At 54.3% G+C, this 16,576-nt stretch overlaps 5 protein-coding genes across 5 annotated transcripts; all 5 read right to left on the bottom strand.

Moving 5' to 3' along the window:
- Positions 1–2,544: 2,544 nt before the first annotated feature.
- On the bottom strand, positions 2,545–2,886 carry LOC138098656 (late cornified envelope protein 1B-like). The gene has a single exon (XM_068995353.1). The coding sequence runs from the start codon at positions 2,884–2,886 to the stop codon at positions 2,545–2,547; it is 342 nt and encodes a 113-aa protein (XP_068851454.1).
- Positions 2,887–5,708: 2,822 nt separating this feature from the next.
- Positions 5,709–6,437, bottom strand: LOC138098655 (loricrin-like). The gene has a single exon (XM_068995351.1). The coding sequence runs from the start codon at positions 6,435–6,437 to the stop codon at positions 5,709–5,711; it is 729 nt and encodes a 242-aa protein (XP_068851452.1).
- Positions 6,438–9,134: 2,697 nt separating this feature from the next.
- Positions 9,135–9,752, bottom strand: LOC138098478 (keratinocyte proline-rich protein-like). Its single transcript, XM_068995047.1, has one exon. The coding sequence runs from the start codon at positions 9,750–9,752 to the stop codon at positions 9,135–9,137; it is 618 nt and encodes a 205-aa protein (XP_068851148.1).
- A 2,657-nt stretch (positions 9,753–12,409) lies between these two features.
- On the bottom strand, positions 12,410–13,205 carry LOC138098477 (keratin-associated protein 4-8-like). Its single transcript, XM_068995046.1, has 2 exons — positions 13,124–13,205; positions 12,410–12,669 (listed from the first exon to the last, which is right to left on the bottom strand). Exon 2 carries the CDS (start codon positions 12,638–12,640, stop codon positions 12,410–12,412), a length of 231 nt encoding a protein of 76 aa, XP_068851147.1. The 5' UTR covers positions 12,641–12,669; positions 13,124–13,205.
- A 2,970-nt stretch (positions 13,206–16,175) lies between these two features.
- LOC138098476 (keratin-associated protein 5-6-like) lies at positions 16,176–16,415 on the bottom strand. Its single transcript, XM_068995045.1, has one exon. The coding sequence runs from the start codon at positions 16,413–16,415 to the stop codon at positions 16,176–16,178; it is 240 nt and encodes a 79-aa protein (XP_068851146.1).
- Positions 16,416–16,576: the final 161 nt, after the last annotated feature.

Below are 16,576 nucleotides of genomic sequence, written 5' to 3'. Positions count from 1 at the left end.
CGATGGCTTTTTTTTTATTTCTTTGCCTCCCCATTCCTCGGGCTCCTGGGGTGACTCACCTGATCCACGCTGGGATTGCCTCTCCTTATAGGTCGCCTTTCCTGTCCACAGAAATTTAATTGCCGGCTGTGCCTGCGCAGAGCTGGGCTGGGGGAGTCGTGTGGGCGGCCCCGGTTTCCCCAGGTCGGGTTTGGTGTTGATCATACCCGGGGAGGGATCCTGAACCTTTGGGTTCAGGCTTTGGGAAATGATGTCTCACCCCTAAATCACAACATCCTTCCAGAATGGCCTGAGGTTCTCTAGGCCTGCGACTCCCCTAAGAACTGAGATGGGCCTGGAAGTGCCAATGGCATCTTTGGGAAGGGAGAAAACTCTTCCTTAGTGGGAATTCCCTCCATGCTGGGCACTGCTGAGGGGAACGTCCAGTGCTGTGTCCAGGTCTGGGCCCGTGTGGCAAGAGGGGCTGGAGTGAGTGCGGAGAAGGGAACGGAGCTGGAGAAGGGTCTGGAGAATTCCTGAGGGAGCTGGGGGGGGTTCAGCCTGGAGAAAAGGAGGCTCAGGGGGAATTTCTGGCTCTCCACAACTCCCTGACAGCAGGTTCAGGTCGGAAGCAGGAGGAATTTCCTCCTGGAAATGGCGGTCAGGCCTTGGAAGGGGCTGCCCAGGGAGGTTTGGAGTCGCCATCCCTGAAGGTGTCCAAGGAAGGCCTGGACGTGGCCTTCAGTGCTGCGGGCTGGTGGCAAGGTGGGCATTGGACACAGCTTGGACTTGATGAACTTGGAGGGCTTTTCCAACCTCAGGGATTTTGGGATTTGCCTGGAATCACCGTTGGTGCATTCCTCTTAGAACCAGTCAAAACATGGTGGGGCCATGAAGAAACTCCAAGGTTTCTGCTGCTGCCAGGAGGACCACAAGCAGCTGGAATTCTTATTTTTGGAAGGGATAAGCCCTGCCCTGGGTAGCGATCCAGGATTAGCAAGGTGCTTAATTATGTGGTTGACTCTCAGCCTGGGAATAATTCCAGAGCAGCTTTGCCGTGGTTTTATTCCAGGTGAGCAGCTCTGGTGCTGCCGGAGGAGGAGGAGGCATCCCACGGGAGCCCTCGGCCACACACGACAGTGCCATGTTATGGGGAACTGGCAGACCCCGGGGACTTTCTCCAGAGCTGTAGGAACATTCTTTTTAGGTTTTCCCTGATGCCCAATTAGCTCCTAATTAGCCAGTGCTATTCTGATGGATGCACAGCCCCACACAGAGAGCTCGTGACAGGCAATAATTTGGGATACTCCCTGTACCTTTCTGCTGTGTGGGCTGGGAATTCTTTAGGACCATGGAGCTCGTTTGGCCCTTTTCTTTCAGTGCTTCTGGAAGATGTTTCAATCATTAAACAGGCAGCAAATAAAGGCTGAAATCCGGATTTGATTTGTCTTTCCCCACGTTGGTTAAGATCTTATGGTGACCACAGGGAGATGGAGGCTGAGTGGTTCCTGCCATCCAAAACCCATCCACATTTGCTGTTACCCAAACACGGAGGATTTTGGGAAAGGTTGGAAGACAGGGCAGGTGAAGGAACCACGTGAGCAACCTGAAGCTTCTCCTGTATTGCTAAACTCCTGTCATGATCTAGAACAGTGTCAGGGCAAGCTGTGCCTGGGTTTGGTCGCTGCTCTTTAATTGGGTTTTGTTCTGGCCTCAGCAGAAATGTGGTCAATGACCTCTGGGAAAAAAAGACTCAAAGGAATTTTTGGCTCTTGGCATCGCCCTGCGTTCAGTGCCTAGTGTTTTAATTGCTCTGAGTTTGTTAATAATGGGCACCTCTACATTTTGTGTCTGGCCACTTTAATGTGCCTTGAAAATGGGTTTGAAAATGGGGGACTCAAGGCAAGTTCCAGATGCGGACAAGGAGCCTTCCTGAGCGATCCCTGCTCTGAAAACAGGGAGTGAGCTGCTGCCTGCACCCTTTTCAGCAATGCCAGAAATTTCTGATCCTCCTGACGCACTCGAGAACAATCTTATCAAGGTAACATCCACTTCATGAATGGCAATACCAGAGCAATAAATTACCCAATTCGTTTTAATTACAAGTTGAGAAGAAATTTAGCAGTAACGATCATTGTGTAACAATCGCGCAACGCCCCTGGTAGGGCAGAGCTCTGGCAGGGCTGGGCACAGCGTTTCTAGAAAGGCTGGCTGGGGGTTTGCCACCAGCACGTGGTGGTACCTCCCCCAAGGGCGGCGTTTTGGGGCCAAATGGCAGAAAAAAGGGGGTTCTATGTCTCTAGGACTTTTTGGCTCAAAGCTTCTCCCAAATTCTGGATTGTGGTGGCCCAAATGTAGTCACAGATTGATTCAGAGACAGCTGTGCCAGCGTGAACAAAGAGTTTATTTCAGCACCCACAGAGAAGCTCGGGAGAGGTTACAGCACTCGCTGGGGGAGGGGAAGGACACATTTTCCTTGGAAATTGCTGGGGACATGCAAAGCTGTCCGAGCTTGGCACACGAGCCAGGACATTTCCTGTGGATCACCTGCAGGCGGTGGGGTGATCACTTCATTTTCGAGGATACTTGGTAGATTTGCTGCTGGCACTCCTGTGGCTTTCCATGGCAGGATCCACCACTGCTCCCATGGCAGGATCCACCACTGCTCCCGTGGCAACCGGATCCACCACTGCTCCTGTGGCAACCGGATCCACCACTGCTCCTGTGGCATCCGGATCCACCGCTGCTACCATGGCAACCGGATCCACCACTGCTGCCGTGGCAACCGGATCCGCTGCTCCTGTGGCACCCAGATCCGCCACTGCTCCCGTGGCATCCGGACCCGCTGCTGTGGCAGGAGGACCGTTCCTGCTGGTGGCACTGGTCCTTGTCCTGGCGGGAGCACATGGTTGGAGACCTGCTGGGAAAACTCATCCATGAGTGAAGGCAATGACCAGGGACACTGGAAGTGTCCAAAGCTGGGTTGGATGGGACTCAGATCAACCTGGGATAGTGGGAGGTGTCCCTGCCCATGGCAGGGGGTGCAATGAGCTGATTTTAAGGTCCCTTTCAACCCAACCCATTCCATGATTTCATGATTCCGTGATTCTGTGATTCTAAGCCAAGTTCTTGAAGAGGAGAAGCGTTATCACTGCACATCTACCTGTGGTGGCCTCTTTGGGCAAGGCTTTCTCTTAAACATCAGAGAGAAGAGAAGAGAAGAGAAGAGAAGAGAAGAGAAGAGAAGAGAAGAGAAGAGAAGAGAAGAGAAGAGAAGAGAAGAGAAGAGAAGAGAAGAGAAGAGAAGAGAAGAGAAGAGAAGAGAAGAGAAGAGAAGAGAAGAGAAGAGAAGAGAAGAGAAGAGAAGAGAAGAGAAGAGAAGAGAAGAGAAGAGAAGAGAAGAGAGAAGAGCTGGACAGACTCCAGAGCAAGACCTGCAGAGTCCTCAGCCACCTGAGCCAGGAATTTTTATGTTTTCCTACTTGGCAGAAGAAACGAGGTGGAGATAGGACGCGGAAGAGACGTGCCCAAGAGCTTGGGATTAGGGAGCAGCTGGAGAGCATTAAAAGAGCAAAAGTCTGATGGATCTGGACTCACCTGGATCAGAAGGAGCTCAAGAGGAGATGTGGAGGAGCTGAGACGCTGAGGAGAAACGGGGAGCGAGGGCTTTTATAGCCCGGCCCGGGCTTCTCCTCCGGAAACGAGATGGGGCCCCACTGGAGGGACCTGATTGCTCAGCACCCCGAGCACTTGGCTAATTGGGAGTTTTTGCACTGCTCTTTTGACTCACGGAGCAGATCGATATCCTGACATCCCTCTTGTTACTCCATAAAAATGTTAATTGCCCCCCCCTACGCCTGGCCTGGGCACGGGGGTGGGGAGGGTTCGGGATGGTTTTTGTCGCCTTTGACTGCAGCATTTACCTCTTCCTTGTGCCTAAAGCCCGAACCAGGAAGCGACAGATGTTAGAGGGTGGGAAGGTGGGATCGTGGGGTGGGATTGTGGGGTTGCAAAGGGAACCCAGAAAGAAAAGGGAAAGAGAACAAAAAAGGCCACGGTGGTGCGTAGTAAAAATAAACATATTTGGACAGGGTCCAAATCAAAGAAACACCAAAAATTCAGAGTAAAACCAGCAAAGAAGCACTAAAAGCAGTGTTGTAACCTTTCAAGCCAGTCCTTTCTTTACTCAAAGGTTTCAACCCAAACAGAAGGAATTTAAAGCCCCGTAGGACACAGAGAACATCCTGGTAGGAGTGGGAGGACATCGGGATCCACGTCTTTAATGCTCTGCTTTGGGAACAAAGTCATCTTTCTGCCCATGGAGAGCTCCAGGCCTGATCTTCTGCAGAAACTTAGAGGCCACTATGATATCAAAAATAGCCTGGATTGAATTAAAATAAAATCCAGAATCCAGAGACTCCTTGGTCCCCAGTGGAGCTGAATCACCGGAACTGATAGATGAGGAAATCCGAACGCGACTCGGGGTGTTTCACAAACGTCGGGAGAATGAAAATCCTTGTGAAACTCATTATTCACGATTAATTACAGCCCTGATTCCATGGATGGGGATAAACCTGTTCCATCGTTTGTCTCGACGATGGAGACAAACACCTGAGCAGGGCCTGGGGGCACCTGGGCCCGTGTGTGGGACAGGACTGTGGTGACCCTACAGTTGGTCTCTGTATCCCCTACAAAGCTCCTGCTCTTTAGGACAGGCATCCCTGGGTCCACTGACACCGTTCTGAGTAGGAAACGACTTTTTTTGGAGGGTAATTTGTTGGTTTTATGAAGGAATTGCCTTTGCAGAGGTTGGCAGGGGAGGCTTGGGGTAGCATCAGGCCGTGTCGGCAGCCCCCAGGTGTCCACCCCTAAAACCCTCACCTTGCACCTGATTTTGCTTCTTTTCCTTATCCTGCAGGTGAAATCCCACCCGTTAACGCTGGGAAGTGGCTGATTCTGCCGTGTGTCACATCCTGGCTCCAGGAGGTGACGGGCGCTGGTGCCTGGGTTAGGTGAGGTGCAGGAGCCTCCGAGGACGCGGTGCCGTGACTCACAGCGGCCTCCGGATCCCTGCTTTGCTCCAGAAATCCTCCCAGGGAATTCCTCTCCCAACCCCACCAGACCCTACCAGGAATTCGGGGCCTTTCACCCTGTTAGAGCCATTCCCAAATCCTCTTCCTGATATCTTTCCCAGGGCTTTTTTCGGAGGTTTATGGTGCGAGTCCAGCTGTACCTGTTGCCTCACGGTCCCAAACAGACCCTCTGCTTTTTCTCCTCTCTGATGAAATGTGGGGTTTTTTATACAACTTTATTAATATTTAATTACCTCCTCGCACAAACACTCTGATGAAAACTGTTACTTCCCAACCAGGAAACTGCCTGGAGTGGGAATGAGGAGCCACCAGGTGGAACCAACCCGGAGCCTCCTTGTGAGGGCAGACGAGGCCGCTGCAAACCCAGCTTTGGCCACCAGAAGGAACAGAAGCCACTCCGAGGGAGGAAGAGGAAAAAACACGGATGCAAGGGGTGTTTGAGCCAGCATTTTTTATTGCCTCCACGTCTGCTGTGAAATAAGGCAAAGAGCGTTTTAAATTTCACAGAGACGGTGGGTCACACCTTCAGAGCGCGTTACAAGCGGGGGGACAGAGCAGAGATCGGTGACAAAGCAGGACAGGGACACGGGGCAAGAGGGACAAGTTTCCTTTGTTTCCCCTCACTCCTCACATCCTTTACTTGATTTTCCGGGCTGGCACTTTACAGATCTGCTTCTGCTGCTGGCGGGGGATGCCTTTGGCCACGGGCACACAGCCCTGCTGCACCGGAGGGGGACAGGGACAGCTCTGCACCGGAGCGGGATAGATCTGCACTGGGGTGGGACAGGGACAGGTCTGCACTGGAGGGGGACAGGCCTGCACTGGAGGGGGACAGGTCTGCACTGGGATGCTCTGCACGGGCTTCCCGCAGCACGGCTTCCCGCCCTGGGCCCCTGACCCGTGGCACCTCTCGGAGCAGACGGATCTCCCATAGCCCTGGCATCCCCCCGAGCCCCCGTAGGTGTACGTGGGCCTCCTGACGCAGCTGGAGCTGCCCCCATGGCACGAGCCCGAGGATCCATGGCACCTCTCGGAGCACACGGACCTCCCGTAGCCCTGGCATCCCCCTGACGCCCCGTAGCTGTACGTGGGTCTCCTGACGCAGCTGGAGCCCCCTCCGTGGCACGAGGAGGAGGAGCCGGAGTAGCCGTGGCAGCGCTCGGAGCAGCGGGGCTGCCGGTAGCCGTAGTGCCGGTAGTCATGGCCCCTCATGCCCTCCACGCCTTCGCCGTCACAGCCCGAGGAGCAGCAGTTGGCGTAGCCGTAGCGGAAGGGCGTACGCCGGGTGTCCAGCCAGGATCCCGAGGGATCGTACCAGGTGGAGTTCAGGTTGAAGTAGGATTCTCTTCCGGAGGAGTAAATCATGTTGGGGCTGTAGGGAAAAACCTGGAAAAGAGATGGGTTGGTGTCAGCATCTCCTCTGATTCCGTTTAATTTCCCATAAAGCTGTGCATGGGCTTATCCTGAGAGCCTGGATCCTGAGGAAATTCCTGCAGTTGCCCAACAACTGGCCAGATTACACCCAAACCCTCTTTCTGAGCTTCCCTTTCGATTTTTTCCCCTCCAGGAACAAAACCAACCACAAGGCACTACAGCACGTGGTGGCACCACTGTAAATCCCATCCCCAGCTCCTGCAAGAGCTTCTCCCGTGGCTCAGCCCATCACCCCTGGGAGCAGAGCGTGGTCTGAAGGGTCAGGCGTGACCTCCCACACCCAGACCCCCACCCAAGAAGGGACCCAGCTGAGTCTCACCAGCTCTTAAGCGAAGTCAGGCGCTGCCCAGGGGAGCAGAATGTGAGAGGCCAAGGGGCCGAGGGCTTTTATAGAGCTCTGAGTGTTCCCCTGCACATGAAACACGCAGCAGGAACGAGGATTAAATTATTTATTGGCAAAACATCTCCTCCATTTGGATGCTGTTCCCAGTGCTTGGCATGTTCTGCTTGACTCACGATTTCTGATAAGCATCTTTAATTATAACATCGGGCCCCAGCGGGGCACATAAAAGACTGACATGGCTTAAGCCACACTTCGTCTGTGTGAGACAGGTAATAAAGGACTTATTCACCCTCTGCAGGGGACCAGGACACTGACGGGTGACCTGTGAGTCAGGAGCTGTGATGGCAGCTCTGGCCCAGCCCTCCCTTCCCGCTGCCCGTGAGGAGCATTTCCAGGTGAAGCACGAGCAGGTGATGGGAAGAGCCAGCTCAGAGCCGCCGAAAGCAAATTGTGCTCGGTGATGAAGAGGTTGGGGAGGGGCTGACACGGGTTTTCCAGGGAATTTCTGGCTGCCTCATCCCTGGAAGTGTCCAAGGCTGGGTTGGAAAGGGCTGGGGTACTGGAAGGTGTCCCTGCCTGTGGGAGTTGGAGTGAGATGATCCTTAAGGTCCCTTCCAGACCAAGCCATTCCGTGATTCTGTTTCCTCTCTGTTTCTGCATTCCAGTCTTGGCCCCCTCCCCATCGCCAAGATGATCCTTTGAGGTCCCTCCCAACCCAACCATCCCCAATTCCATGGTTCTGAGCGCGATGATGGTGCTGCCCCAACTCCTGCGGGGTTTTTGGCGCAGTCTCCCACAGCAGCCTTGGGGTCAAGCTGGTGAAGGCTTGGTCTGGCTGGATGAACCACGTGGGGGTGATTCTGGTGCTGGTGCTGTTTAACATCTCAATTAAAGCCCTGGATAATGGGATGGACTGGAAAATCCTCACTGAATTGGGGTGAGCGGCTGGAATTGCTGAAGGAACGGTCCCGTGGCTGGGATGGGGTGGCTGGGATGGGGTAACTGGGATGGGGCAACTGGGATGGGGCAACTGGGATGCGAGGGCTGGTGCAAAGCAGCTTGGAAGATGAACTGGACCAAATAGGACCTGGAAATGAGGGCTGAGCTGGCCCTTGGTCTGTGGGCTCTGAGTCACCACGCGGGAAACGGGAAAAGGCTGGGAAGAAAATCCCTAATAAAAAAAAAAGGGCTCTCCCAAGTTATATTTTATAGGTAAGTGGTTTTTTTTATTTGGCTAAAATGAGACACGAGAAAAAGAAGTGGTTGTGGTGAAGGAAACGAGGATGAATTTCCTTTTGTCCTTCCCAGTTCTCCGCGGTGGTTGTGTGAGGACACGCCGGGGCGATGCTGAGGCAACACAAAGAAATTAAATCAGATATTTTAATGCACTTTGTGGGAGGATTTTCTGGCAAAGTCAGGAGAAGGAGCACGTTACCCGTGTGCCTGCAAGAGCCTGGCCTGCACCTTCCTGCGGGAGTGAAAAGGCATCCCCGGCATGCACAGCCGCACCTCCCGTGCCGGGCCATGAGCTCACTAAGGTAATTAACATTTAAATGAGGATGTCCTCCCCGTGCACAGGGGAAGAAGGTGCAGAGCAAATGTTTGTGCCTGTATCTGTCCATCCCGAGGTCCTGGAGTGGGTAAACCACGGTGGGGAGGATTTTCCACCACCCCGCCTGGTGGAACGGCTGCAGCCAGAGCTGAAACCCTCACGCGTGAACCCTGATTCTGATTTAAATGCACAAATTTCCTTCTGAGAGCTTTAACGGCTTTTAACGTCTTCTCATCATAATGTCAGTGATGCTTGTGGGGGTAAGAAAGAGAGGAACCAAGGGTTTGCTAAATATTTTTCAACTTTATTCTTGAATACACGGGGAGGAGATGAAATTGCAGGAGTCCTTGGTGCTCCTGCCGTCACAGTGATTCCTTTTTCTTCCCGGGAAAGTCCTGGTGCTGCTTTCAAACAGCCTTGAAAGCACAGTCCGGTGAACCGCCGGGAGAAGGCGAATCCGTGGTGGCTCCTCCATCTCCCAGTGCTCCTCAGAAGGGGGAACACCCAGCTGCTGTTCCCCAGGGAAAACCAAACCAGGCAGGGGAGGACGCTGGGAATTTAAAGTGTGGCTGCTGGGGCCAAGCAGGGGATTGCGGACCCCAAATCTGATGTGCAAAGAGCAGGAACGGGCCCAGAGCGGGGCTGGGAGCATCCTTCGGGCAGGGGGTGAATCCCCCCCAGCCCTGCCACGAGGGGGTAGGAGCTGGGGAGGGGTCCCGGCGCCTCGCTGGGCTCAGCTCTTCACACAGACTGGCACCAGAGTGACCTGCTTGTGCTGCTGGTGGTGGCCGGGGTGTGGTGGCACGGGGGCCGGGCAGCAGCGCTGGACGGGCCGGGGGCAGCAGGGGACGGGCCGGGGGCAGCAGGGGACGGGCCGGGGGCAGCGCTGGATGCAGGGACAGCGATGCTGCAGCGGCCGCGGCTGCAGGACCACCGGGGGCTCCTCATCCTGCTCGGGACACTGCTCCACTCGCCTCCGGGGCTTCCCGCAGGATTCGGGCTCCGGCCAGGGCTGGCACGGGCGGTGCTGCTCCAGCGGCCGGCGATGGATCTTCACGGGCGGGGGGCACACGGGGGGCACCGGGCTCACCTCCACCCGCCGCCGGGGCTTGCAGCTCTGCGGGGCCGGGCAGCAGCTGGGCTGCGGTGGGCACAGCTGGCCGGGGTGGCAGCCCTGGGGTGGGCTCTGGCAGGACCCCTCAATGTCGTGGCTGAGGCTGCCGGGGTTGTGGCAGATCTTGGGGGAGTCCTGGCAGTGCCCGGTGGAGCTGGGCCATGTCCAGCCCTTCTGGCCGCAGCCCGGGGAGGGCTGGCACAGGTCGTGGTCGGTGCCGCCTTTCTGGTAGAGCATCCTGGGACAGAGATCACAGAATCCGGGAGTTATTGGGGCTGGAAAAGAATTCCGGGGTCATCCAGCCCAGCCTGTGATGGATCAACATCGTTTCGCCCAGCCCAGAGCACTGAGGGCCATGTCCAGGAATTCCTTGGACACCTCCAGGGATGGGAACTCCAAACCTCCCTGGGCAGCCCCTGCCAAGGCCTGAGCACCCTTTCCAGGAGAAAATTCCTCCTGGTGCCCACCCTGAGCCTCCCCTGGCCCAGCCTGAGGCCGTTCCCTCTCCTCCTGTCCCTGTTCCCTGGGAGCAGAGCCCGACCCCCCCGGCTGCCCCCTCCTGTCAGGGACTTGTGCAGAGCCACAAGGTCCCTCCTGAGCCCCTTTTTCTCCAGGCTGAGCCCCCCCAGTTCCCTCGGGAGCTGCTTCCCCCATGACTCACAAATCCTTTGAGGGTGACCAAGCCCTTGGGCATAAGCAGCCTGGGAAAAAGAAAACAAACCACCGATGCCTTTTTTTTTTTTTTTTTTGCTATTTCCAAGAAAAAACTCAGGAATCTGAGAGGGCTGAGAGACTCCAACTCACCCTGCGAGCGGAGACGGACAGGCTGAGCAGGGAGTCGGAGTCCTGAGGACAGAGCTGGAGCTGAAAGCTTTTATAAGTGGCTGAGTTCTGCTGGGAATGAGGCACGTCCTGGGAATGAATAGCTGAGCACTGAGGCCGCTGCCGTGTGTGTGTTTTGTTTCTGGCACTCGCTGTCGGATTAATCAGCCGCAATTAGCGCCTGCCCCGGTGTCAGCGCAGCTCCGCAGAGGCAGTGGCCATTATCTCATTACTTCTCCCACTGGTCATGCTCAAATGGGCTCCTAGCTCGTGTTAGTCAGGCGGGAGCCTGCGATGAGGATACCTGGAATGCCGGGATGCTGAGTGATGTGCCCAAAAGGAGACTCTGGTGGCAGTGGGAAAACCACGGGAAGGCGCGGGAGTCCTTCCAGAGGAAGATGAGGGATTCCAGGGTGGCCCCAGCAGCGTGAGGAGCAACGGGGGTTGTTCTTGTGGGTGACTGGGAGATGGGAAGCCAGGACCACGGCAGGCTGGGGATGGGATGTTTATTCCCTGGTTTAAACGGATTAATTCCCTCCCAAGTGCAGAGCACCTTGGCCAAGTGAGTGGTTAGGGCAAGGAAAAGCCTTTTATGTGTGGAAAGTCTGGAATGGGGACACCAGAGGAGCGATGACCTCACACACAAACAATTCCAGGCCCTGCCAAGCACCTTGTCCACCTTTCTGGCATTTTTGCTTTGATTCACGGTCTGTGGAGCTGCTCCATTTCGCATTTCTGTGGCCGAGACATTTTTTTAAATGGAAAATTCCTCTCCCAGGAGCCCCTGGGGCTCCAAAGGCATTTCCATGTGGAGGCTCTGCCAGCGATGCTCAGAGCTCTGTCCAGTGGAATTTGGGTTTGAATCACTGGGAAAAGCATGTGCAGAATTCGGGGGTGTGGCTCCAGGGCTGTGCTGGCACCTGACACGGCTCTGCTGTGATTTATTCTGTAGCTACTGGAGAAGTGGAAGTGCCTGGCAGGAAGCCATGGGATTTGTGTGGAAAGATGGAAAAAACCTCAGGATCTGTTATGGCCAAGGAGGATTTTAGGTTTAGAACTCATTGCCAGAGTCCCAGAGGTTTATGCTGGGTTTGGATTTTTTTCACGTTCGAGGAGTTTCGGAGTCACTTCCTGAGGATTTCACAGGTCCCCAAGTGTGAATGCTGAATTTCTGAATATCATCTCTTAAAGCTTCCCACATTTTAACAGAACCCAGAGAAAACGACTCAGCATTTCTGAATCCTTTAGGCTGGACTTAAGTCTGAGCAAGCTGGGCTAGTAGGAGGTGTCAGGGGGTGGGACTGGACGAGCTTTACAGTCCCTTCCAACCTGAACGATCCTGAGATTCCATGACCTCCACATCTTCCAGTGATTCCCTCCCCTCCGTGCAGACCTCGCTTGCTGGTCTATTTAATCTCATGGACAAGGTATGAAACCTTTTAAGAAGCCTCCCTTAAAGCTCTGCAAATTCTCTGGAAAGATTCCAATTTGGAAAAAAACACCTTCAGCTCTGGCTTTAGGACCACAGAGACTCTTCTTAGGACCACAGAGATGATCTTCAAATCAGCAGGAGGAAGATGGAATTAAACTGATGCTCCTCTTGCTGAGGTGACATTTTTCACTTGCCAAGTCCCAGTTCACCAGGTACATGGGGTGTTGTCATCATAGAGTGACAAACATGCAAAATTAATTATGTTAATCAATTAGGCAAACGCTAAACACATCCTACACCGGAGCCACGGTTTAAAGGATAAAGATAAATGAATAAACATAACCCAGGAGTTTGCAGGATCAGAAGTTACAAATTTTATTGTCTTTCATGACTAATTGGGGATTAAAGAAAGAGAAGGGAGAAGGAGACTTGGGCAGCATTAAACATCCCACACACCGGGAGGGAAAGGAAGAGCAGGACCAGAAACTCCCTGGGCAGCGGCTTCAGGGCACAGCAAAGCACTCAGGGGCGAAGGGCAGAAAAGAGGAGAAGTTCTACGGTGTCTTAGCACAGAGGGAAGAGCGTTCGGGGTGTTATCCACATCCCCATCCATATCCAAGACGGAATGAGCCGGGTGGGTTCAGTTGCCGCCGCAGCAGCCGCCGCTGCCTCCGCAGCAGCCGCTGTTGTTGCTGCTGATGGTGTAGCAGCAGGACATGGGCATGCAGCAGGACTGCATGGGCATGCAGCAGGGGGTGCAGCACTGCATGGGGCTGCAGCACATCGGCGTCTTGCAGCACCGCGGGCTGCTGTAGCAGGTCACGGAGTAATTATTTCCACCGCAGCATCCTCCGCAGCAACCGTTGGGCATCTTGGGGGGTGGTGGGAGAGGAGGAGAGGCTGGAAGGAGCAGAGAGAGGCTGTGAGTGGGAGAAGGAGGTTCGGGAATATGGGGTTAAATCAGAGCTCCGTTCATGAATTCGTATTTGGGGGTTCAAGGAGGGGAAAGCCGGGGGTGTCTCGTTGGTAAATCGTGGCTGGAACTCCTTTGGGTTTTTCCTGCGGTGCAGGTGCCCAGCGACTCATTCCGGGGCATCCCTGGTGTCTTAGGAAGGGCAGCCCAGCATCGAATCCTCACTCTGGGCCCTTCTGGAACATTCTCCATCCCCTTGCCCTGCATGGCCCTGGTGATACTCCCAGAGCCTCCCCGGATATTTCCAGCTTGTGCCTGTAACTCCTCGTGCAGAGTTCGTAAAACCCCGACTTCCAAGCCCATCCCAGATCCCCAGCAAAGCTTGGATACTGCTGGATATCCAAAATTCCCTTTTGGGAAGGGTTAGGAGTTCTCACTTACCTTGCTGAAGAGTGAGGAGAGGTGAAAGGAGGACAAGACAAGCGAATGAAGCGAGCTGGGCCCAGAGCCCTTTTATACTCCCAGCCAGCCTTCCTCCTGGAAGTGAGACAGGCATTGACCATTCCAACTTCCCTGTTTATCCATCCAAACCCATATTTTTTAGCCATATGTGTCGCCTGGAATTTGCATTTCTCCTCATTACTGCTGATCACCACCCTTGTTCTGCCTCGTCACAGTTTAGCCCGGAGATAATCAAAGGGCTCCCATGAATTTGGATGAATTTGTCCTCCCCACAACCTTGCGAGGGAGCCAAAAAATGCGACCTCGTATCTGCTGGACAGAGATGTTCCGGGACTGACTCAGCAGCAGCTGGTGCTGAATCAGTGCGGGAGCCGAAACCGAACCCCGGCGTCGTGCCGGTTGTTTCATCGGAATGGTGTTTAGAGCAAATTGGGAAAGTGGCAGGAAAATGGGGGTGTTTATTCCCGGTCACCAGACGTGGACATGAGCAGGGAGCAAGGAGTGTTTGGGATGTCTGGGGCTCAGTCACCCGCACGTGACTCTGTGCAAAACCATCGCGGAATGGTTCGGGTTGGGAAGGACACGTCCGACCAAACCCAGTTGCTCAGAGCTCCATCCAGCCTGTCCTTGGACACTTCCAGGTTTGGGAAGTTCTCGTTTTATTTATTCATTTGGATGGTTAGTAGTATTTTTATGAATGTTTTAATTAAACAGTTAAGGGGCAGCTCTGCCTGTGCAAGAGGCGACACAAGGGACGGTGGCTCTGGGACTGGGTGTGATGCACCCCCAAGTCAACATTTTCCTCCTGCAGCCTCCCCTGCCATCCAGCTGAAATCCAGCTGGGTCGTGGGACCCTGGCCCTGAGCAGGACCCCCCTGGACGGACCCCCAGTGGGGAGGGAGGGGTTTGGAGTTGGTGCAGGGCCCTCTGAGGGTATTGGAAGGGGAAGGAGCCCAGAATGAACCAAACGTGAGAAGATTGAGGAGGAAGAAAAATGCCCAGCATGGAAACTGGTCCCAACTGGGCTGGTGGAGCTGAGTGGGAGTCAGGGACTCAGGAAGAGACTTTGTTGAGGTGAAACCATTTTCTGGGAGGGAGAGAGGCCAAGGCAAGGCAGAGCCTTGGGCAGCTGAACCCTGGCAGGAACACCAGGGAGGAATTTTGGGAGGAATTTTTTCATGCTCTGAAATTGCAGCTCTCAGTTGAGGACCTCGCCACATTATCCTGAGAGCTGCCTAATGAGAGGATGGTGGATCCTGCCCGGCCAGTTCCCTGCTGCTGCTGCCTGACATCCTCAGGGATCCCAGGGCTGCTCGGGAGAGGGGTCGGCCCAGGTGAGCTGAGACCGGCCCCGAGGACGGTGACAGGGACCTTGGTTTGCTCTCTGTGCAGTGCAAGGGGGAGCAGATTGAGATTTCAGAGCTGTTTCATCCCTGCAGGAAATGCCAACAGCTCCTTCCCAGGCTTCCCTGGCACGAGAGCAATTCCTGGAGTGAAATATTGGAGAAGCAACGCAGGTAATTGTGACTTCTCCGTGAAGGGCAGGAGAACACGTGCGGCATTTCCTTCCTGGTGGGAGACAGAAATGCGCTTGGACAGATGCATTCGTTAATTTACAAGGAGTTAATGGGGGCAGAAGCAAAGGGATGCACTCCACTTGTGCCTCCTGAGGGAAATTTCCCACTGGCAAATCCTGCAGCTGTGAGAAGGGAATCGAGGTGGGCATTTCCCACCCTGGGTGCTCGTGTCCAGCTCTTGCTGGAACCAAAGTACCCACATCTTTTTTGGGGAGTAGGATGTGGATCATAATTCCAACAAGGGACTGAAGCAGGGTGGAAACAGAGTCTGAAAAGGGCATTAAATACATCAGAAGGACGGAGGTGCAGAGCCCTCATGTTTTGATACAACCCCAACTGACCCTCGAAGGCAGCAGAGGTTTCTCAGCAGTTGTTTTACAGCTTCAGCTCAATACCTGGTGACTGAGTCTGGCAGAGGCAGAGCCTCCATGTCCTGCCAGGCTGTCTGCAGGGACTGGCTGTAGGTCCTGAGGCAGATCTTTGGCTGGCAGAAATCCACGGAGCTTTCCCAGTCGGGATGTGTCTGTGCCAGACTCCTTCAGAAAACATTCCCGTACTCGGTGAGTTTATGAATTGTTTTCATAGAATCAGAAACTGGTTTGGGTTGGAAGGGATCTTAAACATCATCCAGTGCCACCCCCTGCCATGGGCAGTGACACCTTCCACTATCCCAGGTTGCTCCAAGCCCCATCCAACCTGGCCTTGGACACCTCCAGGGATGGCGCAACCAGAAATTCCCTGGAAAAGCTTTGCCAGGGCCTCACCACCCTCACAGGGAACGATTTCTTCCCAATATCCAACCTAAATTTCCCCTCTGTCACTCTGACCCCATTCCCTGTGTCCTGTCCCTGCAGTTCCTGAGGAAAAGTCCCTCTCCAGCTTCCCTGTAACCCCTCCAGGTCCTGTGAGGTGCTGTGAGGTCTCCACACAACCTTCTCCTCTCCTATTTTCTTCTTATTTCTCTATTATTTTATACTGAGAGGGCAAATATCGCTCCCAGAGGTGCCAGAAACTCCTGTTTGAATTAATGTATCAGAGATACCCTGATTTTCTTTGTGTTCCTCTAGTGAACACCTTGGAGACAGGAAAAAACACCAGGAAAAGGCAAAAAGCGCAGCAAAACCCTCTGGATCCATCAGCGAACAAACAGATCAACACCAGCAGGTTGCAGGGTCACAAACTACAGATTTTATTGGTTTTTTTCAGACAGATTGAAGCAAAACAGGGACAAAAAGAGTGAAAATCCCACACACCCAGAGGAAAATGAAGAGCAGGATCAGCGCTCCCGAGGGAAACTCGCTGGGCAGCGGCTTCAGGGCACATCACGAGCACGCGGTGAGAGAAGGCAGGAGAAGAAGAGGAGAAGTTCTACGGTGTCTAAGCACAGGAGGAAGAGCGTTCGGGGTGTTATCCACATCCCCATCCATATCCAAGACGGAATGAGCCGGGTGGGTTCAGTTGCCACCGCAGCAGCCGCCACTGCTGCCGCCGCCGCAGCAGCCGCTGTTGTTGCTGCTGATGGTGTAGCAGCAGGACATGGGCATGCAGCAGGACTGCATGGGCATGCAGCAGGGGGTGCAGCAGGGGGTGCAGCACTGCATGGGGCTGCAGCACATCGGCCTCTTGCAGCCCTTGGGGCTGCTATAGCAGCACACGGAGTAACTTCCACCGCCGCCGCAGCATCCGTTGGGCATCTTGGTGATGGGAGTGGAGGCGGAGCTGGAAGGGAAGGAGAGAGTTTGTCTTTTTCTCTGCTTGGATCTCCCAGAGGTTGAGGCAGCTTAAAGCATTCTTATCCCCAAATCCATCCCAAACTGGCCAGGGAAGTGCCTGGTGTCCAGAATCCCAGGACAGC

The sequence above is a fragment of the Aphelocoma coerulescens genome, chromosome 25, assembly GCF_041296385.1.
Source record: "Aphelocoma coerulescens isolate FSJ_1873_10779 chromosome 25, UR_Acoe_1.0, whole genome shotgun sequence".
Lineage (NCBI taxonomy): Eukaryota > Metazoa > Chordata > Aves > Passeriformes > Corvidae > Aphelocoma > Aphelocoma coerulescens.
The sequence above is the reverse complement of the archived record's forward strand: the minus strand, read 5'-3'. Positions and strand labels throughout refer to the sequence as shown.

What these genes read in the sequence shown, in the direction of transcription:
- LOC138098656 (XM_068995353.1), bottom strand. Translation starts at nt 2,886, where the DNA reads ATGTGCTCCCGCCAGGACAAGGACCAGTGCCACCAGCAGGAACGGTCC.
- LOC138098655 (XM_068995351.1), bottom strand. Translation starts at nt 6,437, where the DNA reads ATGATTTACTCCTCCGGAAGAGAATCCTACTTCAACCTGAACTCCACC.
- LOC138098478 (XM_068995047.1), bottom strand. Translation starts at nt 9,752, where the DNA reads ATGCTCTACCAGAAAGGCGGCACCGACCACGACCTGTGCCAGCCCTCC.
- LOC138098477 (XM_068995046.1), bottom strand. Translation starts at nt 12,640, where the DNA reads ATGCCCAACGGTTGCTGCGGAGGATGCTGCGGTGGAAATAATTACTCC.
- LOC138098476 (XM_068995045.1), bottom strand. Translation starts at nt 16,415, where the DNA reads ATGCCCAACGGATGCTGCGGCGGCGGTGGAAGTTACTCCGTGTGCTGC.